Source organism: Aegilops tauschii, chromosome 4, assembly GCF_002575655.3.
Source record: "Aegilops tauschii subsp. strangulata cultivar AL8/78 chromosome 4, Aet v6.0, whole genome shotgun sequence".
Classification (NCBI taxonomy): domain Eukaryota; kingdom Viridiplantae; phylum Streptophyta; class Magnoliopsida; order Poales; family Poaceae; genus Aegilops; species Aegilops tauschii.
This window is the reverse complement of record NC_053038.3, coordinates 513,133,543-513,144,122: the sequence shown is the minus strand read 5'-3', so window position 1 is coordinate 513,144,122 and position 10,580 is coordinate 513,133,543. Positions and strand designations below refer to the sequence as shown.

Here is a 10,580-nt window from a genome sequence, read left to right as displayed (position 1 = left end):
CTGACATGTCGGGCCGCTGGTCAGGTCCACGTGGCACTAAAAGTCAACCCAGACATCACTGATTGTTAAGTTGGATATGGGACCCATCCGTCAGAGTCTCATCCACAACTCTCGTCCAACGGTGGACGCCTCGGTTTGTACTGGCTGCACGCGCGCCGCTCCGGCCAACCTCCACCCACGTCGCCATCCCGGCCTCCCTCCAGCGGCGCAACCACGTGGACCTGACCGGTGCTAGAAATTGGTTTAATTTGTGTCAAATCGGTCATTTGAGTTTATTGAGAAAATTAGCAAGAAAAATGATAGATTTTGGGGTCGGACAAGAAATGTGGTGGCAATTTATGATGAGAACTTCAGTTACGGTGGTTTTTTGCAATTCACTGGTGGCGCTACCGGTGAACGAGTCCCAGCCCGGCCGTCCGAAACACTAGCACCACTCGGTCAACTGGAGCGCACGAGTAGAATGCCACGACCGCATGCACGAGTGGCCACCTAGCTAGCTAGTGGAGTCTTTGCACATGCTACTATTCCACTCGAGAAATCCGTTGCGTTCGTGCGATGCGTCCACGCCACGGTAGTCGGTAGGTGAAGAAAGCTCTTCCCGGTCACTCGCCCACCAACTCTCCCTCCGGTCAGCCGAGCCACCGCTGCCTAAGCTCCCTTTGCCTCCGTGCTTATAAGTAGCGCGACGCCCGCGCCGAGTTAGCCAGCGACCGAGCATCACCTCACGTCCTCACCTCGCCTCGCCCACAAGCAATCCCACCACCACCACTTTCGCCGCCCGCCCGCGCACGCAACTAGGACAAACCAAGCCGAGCTCGATCGCGGCCTCCAACGCCAGCAAGCCAACATGTGGGTGACGTCGATGCCGCAGGTGTGGGACGAGGAGGCGAGGAGCCGCAAGGGCGACGACATGATGTCGCCGGCGCCGGCGGCCGCCATGCTGGGGTCGCTGGCCGGCTGGCTGTCCCGCGCCGCCGACCCGCCGGCGCCCAAGCTCTGCGGCTCGCCGGGCGGGCCCCCGGTGACCGCGCCCCGGGTGACGCTGCGCGACGGGAGGCACCTGGCCTACTGCGAGAGCGGCGTCCCCAAGGAGCAGGCTCGCTTCAGGGTCGTCTTCTCCCACGGCTTCACCGGCTCCCGCGAGGACAGCGTCCGCGCCACCCAGGTACGCACATAAACATCTTCTGCCCCTCCAGCTCCGGCTAGCCGGCGTCGCATGTTTAGTTCAATCTCTCTCTCTCTCCGGCGCCGGCCGATTCTTCGTTCGTGCTACTCCATAGACCGTATTGCATTAGCCTCCGTTTGATCGGGTCTCAGAGACATAACTTTGCTCTCATGCACATCTAGCTACCAGCAACCAACTGATTAAAGTAGACTAATTTGCGGCCGAACTGTACGAACGATTGGCAGCTCAGTTGGCCCCGATGATGGTATGATTTAGCGCGTACGCTAGCTCATGCTTAGCTGACGGGAAACCGTGTGGTAGTACGCGGCGATGGCGACGGTGGCCGTCGGTGCCCGCCTCCCCAAAGCCGAAGAATCAAATGAAGCTGGCCGTGGCCGGGTGTGTGTGTGTGAGCTGTTGTGCAGGGACGCACGTTGGGTTGGGTGGGAGATCGAATCGAATCGATTCTCTTCTTCGTCGTCGGGTGAGCTAGCGCTGTCGCCGATCGCAACGGGCGGGCACGTATGTGCCCAACTCCCGGGAAAAAGTCGTTGATGTTTGGTAGGAACTTTTTTTTCATTGTTTCTTGGCTTGTCAAACTCATTTTTCAATTTGAATGAAAGCGAGGCCAAAAGAAAGAAAGGGACCATCTCGTCATCTGCAGCACAGTGATGAACTGATGATGAATTAAATTATTTGGTTCAACCAACACGAGAAAAGAAAAGGACGTGCTCGGTGACCGGCTAATATTCCAAGCTAGTGGCCAGCTTGGAATAAACGGGTAGCTATCTCAAAAAACAAGCGACAACTCAAAAGACAATTCGAGGCAGGGCATGTCCCTGTTGAGCCAGAGAGGTGGCATACGTGAAAGTGCATCATGCATGCGTGATTGCGCGCGTTATATCAGAAATAACTTGTTTTAAGTTTGTCCTTAAATGAATATATCTAGCACCAGTTATCTATTTGAGAGATAACACCAGTACATCTTCTTCTTAGGAGTGTACTGTACTAGTACTACTTCAGTGTCCGTATCCGCACACGTTGCCGTCTGCATAAATGGACAGAGAAGCAAGCTGTTGAGACTAAGCTTTCCGAGCTGAGCAAACCTTCTTCTGTGTCTTGGCCGGACTGTTCAAAGATGGAGAAGTGGCAAGTGCCATTCTGGACGGAGTCTCAAGGATTCCAGCCGGCCGGTCTGACCCAACTTGTTCGGTGCGGTATGGTAAGGAACACAGATTTGTCTGTCGGCGTGTGGTTGGAGGAGGAGCAAGCGGCGACGACCAGGCAAAATAAAGATGCCAGCTTTGCTCCCCACCTCACCTCAGCTTGATCTCCTAGACACGACGGTGACCTGTGAGATCCCGTGGAACGCGTGGAGGAGCAAGAATTAATGGCGGCCGCTTCACCGCGACCGAGGGTGGATCTCATCTCATCTCACATGTCACCGTTTTGAGTTGAGGAGAGCCAATACGTCGTCATACTCCTCCCTCCCTCCTAGTAGTGCCGGCAGCTGGAATAGGTCCACTCCCACCACATCCATCGCGCCAGCCCGGCAATGGAGCTGCTGTGCAAGGCGCCCGTGCTGAGCTGCGGCGCCAGGAGGGTCCGGGGGGGCGGAACGGGGTCGCCCATGGGCCCGCTGGCGGGCGCGCTGGGGAGGTGGATCTACGGGGCCGTCAAGCCGCCGCCGCCGCCGCCGCGGATCTGCGGGACGCCCGGCGGGCCGCCCGTCACGGCGCCCAGGGTCCGGCTCAGCGACGGCCGCCACCTCGCCTACGCCGAGTCCGGGGCGCGCAAGGAGGACGCGCGCTACATGGTCGTCTTCTCCCACGGCTTCACCGGCTCCCGCCACGACACCATCCGCCCCTCGCCGGTCAGTAACATGCCAACGCGCAGCGATTTCAGCTCTAGCCGTCGCGACAATGGCGAGCGAGCGTCAGAGCACGTGTAGGCTTGCAAAGCGGGAGATTTTTCTTCTTCTTCAGTGGATTGGATTGCCGAATTGGGGATCGTCCACTGAAGAAGCTCGTAGTAGCTCTTTTGGATGTTCTGAATATTTTTGTCCTGTTGCTACTCAAGGAAGCCTGACCTGAATGTGCAATTTGGCTGGTCATGGAAGCAGAGCACACATTTAGGCCTCACCAACTGCATTGCAATGCTGGAATTTCATACTGTGTTTGATTAGTATACTTTTCTGGAGAACTCAATGTAGCTAGTGTTTCAACATCATCAGCATCATTTTAAACTCGATTAGTTGGTGTGATAAGTAACCCTTGCAATGCCTAGAATAGGTTCCTTAATTGCTTTAGCTTGACAAATACAACTGCCATTTCTCTCTACTTGACATTGACCATGTCATATGTATGCTGAACGTTTCCTCAGAAGATCTTTTCTTTCCGACGGAACAACACGCGTTGTTACTTATTGCCGACAAGAATCAACATTTTTCTCTTGTCATGCAATTCCTGACTAATTCTTTGTTTGGAAAGTTCCAAGAGCATATTTACACTGTGATGCTTACTTTCCAGACGTCATATGCTGCTCATTTACTTCGCATTTTGTCTCGGATACTAACGTGTGAACCTAAATGTTGGTTTTCAGGAAGTGGCCGAAGAGCTAGGCGTGTACATGGTGGGTTTCGACCGTGCCGGATATGGCGAGAGCGACCCTAACCCTAACCGATCTGTGAAAAGCGCTGCGCTCGATGTCGAGGAGCTCGCTGACGCGCTTGGATTGGGCCCTAAATTCTACGTGATCGGCATATCCCTTGGCTGCCATGCTGTCTGGGGCGCCCTCAAGTACATTCCTGAAAGGTAAGCAGCGCAGTGCTAGTCATGCCAAAGAACTCTGCTCAAGACCAAGCAGCTAATAACTTGTTTGTGGCAACATCAGTGTTTGATAAACGGTGATACTCTGTGATGCAGGATTGCTGGAGCTGCAATGATGGCTCCGGTGGTGAACTACTGGTGGCCGGGCTTCCCTGCGGATCTCGCTGCGGAGGTGTACAACAAGCAGGAGGTGGGCGACCAGTGGGCGCTGCGCGTGTCACATTACGCCCCTGGCATCCTCCACTGGTGGATGGACCAGAGCTGGCTGCCCACCTCCACCGTCGTGGCCGGCACCACGCCGCTCCCCAACAAGCGCGACGCCGAGATCCGCGCCAAGCTCAAGGCCGACGGCACGTTCCAGCAGGTAAACCACGGCTCCACCAATGTCATCACTGCCGAAGTGCTTCCGATCTTACCTAACGAGATTTCTTTGATCTTGCAGAAGATGGAACTGGCGACACAGCAGGGCATCCACGAGTCGTACTACCGCGACATGATGGTGATGTTCGGCAAGTGGGAGTTCGACCCGATGAGCCTGCCGAAGCCGCCTTGCCCCGTCCACATCTGGCAGGGCGACGAGGACGGTCTGGTGCCCGTGGTGCTGCAGAGGCACATCGCCAGCCGGCTCAGCTGGGTGAACTACCATGAGCTCCCCGCGACCGGGCATTTCCTGTCGCCGGTCCCTGGGCTAGGTGACACCGTTCTTCAGACCCTTTTCGGCAATGCTAAGCAATGATCAGGAACAGCAATAGTAGCTCTGAACATACTACGTTGCTGAAGTATAGGGTTCTTCCGATGCATTGTTTTATTCTAAGGTGGTCAGGTAATCGCTGCTGATTAGCGACGATGTTATAGGTGAAATGGTGGTGTAACATCAAGTGTTTTTTGTGGTGGAAATCGCGCGGCCAGGATGTGCGCGCAAAATATGTAATTGAACCTTGGGAACGAGAAAGTAGTGGAACTACTATACCATGATGATCTTACCTTTACCTCCGTACTTATTTTTTGGATATATCTTGCCTTCCTGTTTCTGGTCTACCAAGTGTCCACAGGGGAGAGGGAGGGGGGGATTGAGGGACACAAAGAGTTGATTACTCGTATTACCAATCTTTATAAAAACTTTGGACATCCTCATTTCTCTTCTATATCTTTAGATCTAGAGGATCCCAAAACTATACCTTCTGAAGCTGTAGAGAAATTAACTACGGAGTTTTACATGAAGAAATAAAATGTGTTGTTTTTAGTGTGGCACATACCAAATCTCCTGCACCCAATGGTTTTACTGTTGAATTCTATCAACATTTTTGGGAACCGATCAAATTTGGTTTTAAAGCCTTTTTTTATGATCTCCATAGACGTGATTTGGATATACCCAGGCTTAGTTATGTGACTAACACCCTGGTTCCTAGAAGTTCCTAAAACTAAGGACGCTATTAAACATTTAGGCCTATCGGCTTGTTAAATGTGAGTTTTCACTAAAGTTCTTATGAATAGGCTAAATGGGATTACTGGAGAGGTAATTTCTCCCTTGCACTGTCTTTGTCAAGGGGAGATATATTATGGAAAGAGGCAATAATTCAAGCAACACGCAAAGCAACACGACATATGGAAGAGAGTCAACATAGGCATGCATGATCATATATCCAATAATCCAAAAGGTAGCATAAGTTCCTACTAACTACTATGGTGTCTTCCTATTACCACATCTAAAAGAGGGTGTAATCCTACCACAGGAAGTTCACCGTCATCATGAGGGGTTAGTATACCACCTCATCGAAATATACAGGTTAACAAATGTCTTAAAAGCCTTGGCTACCACAAAATGTACATCATCGTCGCCGTTATCATCATGCACGCCATCACCACCATGAAAACTTAATACTAGAAGTAATGCTTGCTCAACTAGCTAGGTCACAAGTCGGAGGATCTGTTGGGGAACGTAGTAATTTCAAAAAATTTCTACGCACACGCAAGATCATGGTGATGCATAGCAACGAGAGGGGAGAGTGTTGTCCACGTACCCTCGTAGACCGAAAGCGGAAGCGTTAGCACAACGCGGTTGATGTAGTCGTACGTCTTCATGATCCGACCGATCAAGTACCGAACGCACGGCACCTCTGAGTTCAGCACACGTTCAGCTCGATGACGTCCCTCGAGCTCCGATCCAGCCGAGCTTTGAGGGAGAGTTTCGTCAGCACGACGGCGTGGTGACGATGATGATGTTCTACCGACGCAGGGCTTCGCCTAAGCACCGCTACAGTATTATCGAGGTGGACTATGGTGGAGGGGGGCACCGCACACGGCTAAAAGATCAAACGATCAATTGTTGTGTCTTTGGGGTGCCCCCCTGCCCCCGTATATAAAGGAGCAAGGGGGGAGGCGGCCGGCCTAGGAGGAGGGCGCGCCAAGGGGGGAGTCCTACTCCCACCGGGAGTAGGACTCCTCCTTTCCTTGTTAGAGTAGGAGAGAAGGAAAGAGGGGGAGAGGGAGAAGGAAAAGGGGGCTGCACCCCTTGTCCAATTCGGACCAGAGGGGGGTGCGCGCCTCCTTCCTTTTGGCCTCTCTCCTCTATTCCCGTATGGCCCAATAAGGCACAATACTTCTCCCCGGCGAATTCCCGTAACTCTCCGGTACTCCGATAAATACCCGAATCACTCGGAACCTTTCCGAAGTCCGAATATAGTCGTCCAATATATCGATCTTTACGTCTCGGCCATTTCGAGACTCCTCGTCATGTCCCTGATCTCATCCGGGACTCCGAACTCCTTCGGTACATCAAAACACATAAACTCATAATATAACCGTCATCTAACTTTAAGCGTGCGGACCCTACGGGTTCGAGAACTATGTAGACATGACCGAGACACGTCTCCGGTCAATAACCAATAGCGGAACCTGGATGCTTATATTGGCTCCCACATATTCTACGAAGATCTTTATCGGTCAAACCGCATAACAACATACGTTGTTCCCTTTGTCATCGGTATGTTACTTGCCCGAGATTCGATCGTCGGTATCTCAATACCTAGTTCAATCTCGTTACCGGCAAGTCTCTTTACTCGTTCCGTAATACATCATCCCGCAACTAGCTCATTAGTTGCAATGCTTGCAAGGCTTATAGTGATGTGCATTACCGAGTGGGCCCAGAGATACCTCTCCGACAATCGGAGTGACAAATCCTAATCTCGAAATACGCCAACCCAACAAGTACCTTCGGAGACACCTGTAGAGCACCTTTATAATCACCCAGTTACGTTGTGACGTTTGGTAGCACACAAAGTGTTCCTCCAGTAAACGGGAGTTGCATAATCTCATAGTCATAGGAACATGTATAAGTCATGAAGAAAGCAATAGCAGAATACTAAACGATCGTGTGCTAAGCTAACGGAATGGGTCAAGTCAATCACATCATTCTCCTAATGATATGATCCCGTTAATCAAATGACAACTCATGTCTATGGCTAGGAAACATAACCATCTTTGATCAACGAGCTAGTCAAGTAGAGGCATACTAGTGACACTCTGTTTGTCTATGTATTCACACATGTATCATGTTTTCGGTTAATACAATTCTAGCATGAATAATAAACATTTATCATGATATAAGAAAATAAATAATAACTTTATTATTGCCTCTAGGGCATATTTCCTTCAGTCTCCCACTTGCACTAGAGTCAATAATCTAGTTCACATCGCCATGTGATTTAACATCAATAGTTCACATCACCATGTGATTAACACCCATAGTTCACATCGTCATGTGACCAACACCCAAAGGGTTTACTAGAGTCAATAATCTAGTTCACATCGCTATGTGATTAACACCCAAAGAGTACTAAGGTGTGATCATGTTTTGTTTGTGAGATAATTTTAGTCAACGGGTCTGTCACATTCAGATCCGTAAGTATTTTGCAAATTTCTATGTCTACAATGCTCTGCACAGATCTACTCTAGCTAATTGCTCCCACTTTCAATATGTATCTAGACCGAGACTTAGAGTCATCTAGATTAGTGTCAAAACTTGCATCGACGTAACCCTTTACGACGAACCTTTTGTCACTTCCATAATCGAGAAACATATCCTTATTCCACTAAGGATAATTTTGACCGCTGTCCAGTGATCTACTCCTAGATCACTATTGTACTCCCTTGCCAAAATCAGTGTAGGGTATACAATAGATCTGGTACACAGCATGGCATACTTTATAGAACCTATGGCCGAGGCATAGGGAATGACTTTCATTCTCTTTCTATCTTCTGCCGTGGTCGGGCTTTGAGTCTTATCAATTTCACACCTTGTAACACAGGCAAGAACTCTTTCTTTGACTGTTCCATTTTGAACTACTTCAAAATCTTGTTAAGGTATGCACTCATTGAAAAAACTTATCAAGCGTCTTGAGCTATCTCTATAGATCTTGATGCTCAATATGTAAGCAGCTTCACCGAGGTCTTTCTTTGAAAAACTCCTTTCAAACACTCCTTTATGCTTTGCAGAATAATTCTACATTATTTCCGATCAATAATATGTCATTCACATATACTTATCAGAAATGTTGTAGTGCTCCCACTCACTTTCTTGTAAATACAGGCTTCACCGCAAGTCTATATAAAACTATATTCTTTGATCAACTTATCAAAGCGTATATTCCAACTCCGAGATGCTTGCACCAGTCCATAGATGGATCGCTGGAGCTTGCATATTTTGTTAGCACCTTTAGGATTGACAAAACCTTCTGGTTGCATCATATACAACTCTTCTTTAATAAATCCATTAAGGAATGCAGTTTTGTTTATCCATTTGCCAGATTTCATAAAATGCGGCAATTGCTAACATGATTCGGACAGACTTAAGCATAGATACAAGTGAGAAACTCTCATCGTAGTCAACACCTTAAACTTGTCGAAAACCTTTTTGCGACAATTCTAGCTTTGTAGATAGTAACACTACTATCAGCGTCCGTCTTCCTCTTGAAGTTCCATTTAATCTCAATGGCTCGCCGATCATTCGGCAAGTCAATCAAAGTCCATACTTTGTTCTCATACATGGATCTCATCTCAGATTTCATGGCCTCAAGCCATTTCGCGGAATCTGGGCTCATCATCGCTTCCTTATAGTTCGTAGGTTCGTCATGGTCAAGTAACATGACCTCCAGAACAGGATTACCGTACCACTCTGGTGCAGATTTCATTCTGGTTGACCTACAAGGTTCGGTAGTAACTTGATCTGAAGTTACATGATCATCATCATTAGCTTCCTCACTAATTGGTGTAGGAGTCACAGGAACAGATTTCTGTGATGAACTACTTTCCAATAAGGGAGCAGGTATAGTTACCTCATCAAGTTCTACTTTTCTCCCACTCACTTCTTTCGAGAGAAACTCCTTCTCTAGAAAGGATCCATTCTTAGCAACGAATGTCTTGCCTTCGGATCTGTGATAGAAGGTGTACCCAACAGTCTCCTTTGGGTATCCTATGAAGACATATTTCTCCGATTTGGGTTTGAGCTTATCAGGATGAAACTTTTTCATATAAGCATCACAACCCCAAACTTTAAGAAACGACAACTTTGATTTCTTGCCAAACCACAGTTCATACGGTGTCGTCTCAAACGGATTTAGATGGTGCCCTTTTTTTTACGTGAATGCAGCTGTCTCTAATGCATAACCCCAAAACTATAGTGGTAAATCGGTAAGAAACATCATAGATTGCACTATATCCAATAAAGTATGGTTATGACGTTCAGATACACCATTATGCTGTGGTGTTCCAGGTGGCACGAATTTGTGAAACTATTCCACTTTGTTTTAATTGAAGACCAAACTCGTAACTCAAATATTTGTCTCCGCGATCAGATCGTAGAAACCTTATTTTTCTTGTCACGATGATTTCCCACTTCACTCTGAAATTCTTTGAACTTTTCAAATGTTTCAGACTTATGTTTCATCAAGTAGATATACCCATATCTGCTCAAATCATCTGTGAAGGTCAGAAAATAACGATACCCGCCGCGAGCCCCAACACTCATCGGATCGCATACATCAGTATGTATTATTTCCAATAAGTCAGTTGCTCGCTCCATTGTTCCGGAGAACGGAGTCTTAGTCATTTTGCCCATAACGCATGGTTCGCAAGTATCAAGTGATTCATAATCAAGTGATTCCAAAAGCCCATCAGCATGGAGTTTCTTCATGCACTTTACACCAATATGACCTGAACGGCAGTGCCAAAAAGAAGTTGCACTATCATTATTAACTTTGCATCTTTTGGTTCAATATTATGAATATGTGTATCACTACGATCGAGATCCAATGAACCATTTTCATTGGGTGTGTAACCATATAAGGTTTTATTCATGTAAACAGAACAACAATTATTCTCTAACTTAAATGAATAACCGTATTGCAATAAACATGATCAAATCATATTCATGCTCAACGCAAACACCAAATAACACTTATTTAGGTTCAACACTAATCCCGAAAGTGTAGGGAGTGTGCGATGATGATCATATCAATCTTGGAACCACTTCCAATACACATCGTCACTTCATCCTTAACTAGTTTCTGTTCATTATGCAACTCCCGTTT

General features: G+C 48.0%; 1 protein-coding gene across 2 annotated transcripts; it reads left to right on the top strand.

Annotated features, from left to right (window-relative positions):
- Window positions 1-563: 563 nt before the first annotated feature.
- Window positions 564-4,982, top strand: LOC109748233 (uncharacterized). 2 transcript variants are annotated; one of them, XM_020307269.4, is made up of 4 exons: window positions 564-1,165; window positions 3,767-3,978; window positions 4,090-4,357; window positions 4,436-4,982. In XM_020307269.4, exons 1-4 carry the CDS (start codon window positions 848-850, stop codon window positions 4,727-4,729), a joined length of 1,092 nt encoding a protein of 363 aa, XP_020162858.1. In that variant the 5' UTR covers window positions 564-847; the 3' UTR covers window positions 4,730-4,982. The 2 variants fall into 2 exon arrangements, with proteins under 2 accessions (XP_020162858.1, XP_020162857.1); XM_020307268.4 differs by lacking the exon at window positions 564-1,165 and adding an exon at window positions 2,455-3,038.
- Window positions 4,983-10,580: the final 5,598 nt, after the last annotated feature.

Excerpts from the sequence above, each read along its gene's own strand:
- LOC109748233 (XM_020307269.4), top strand. The coding sequence starts at position 848 with ATGTGGGTGACGTCGATGCCGCAGGTGTGGGACGAGGAGGCGAGGAGC. Across the intron at positions 1,166-3,766 it reads ACAGCGTCCGCGCCACCCAG|GAAGTGGCCGAAGAGCTAGG; the intron begins GTACGCACATAA and ends GTTGGTTTTCAG. Across the intron at positions 4,358-4,435 it reads CCGACGGCACGTTCCAGCAG|AAGATGGAACTGGCGACACA; the intron begins GTAAACCACGGC and ends TTGATCTTGCAG.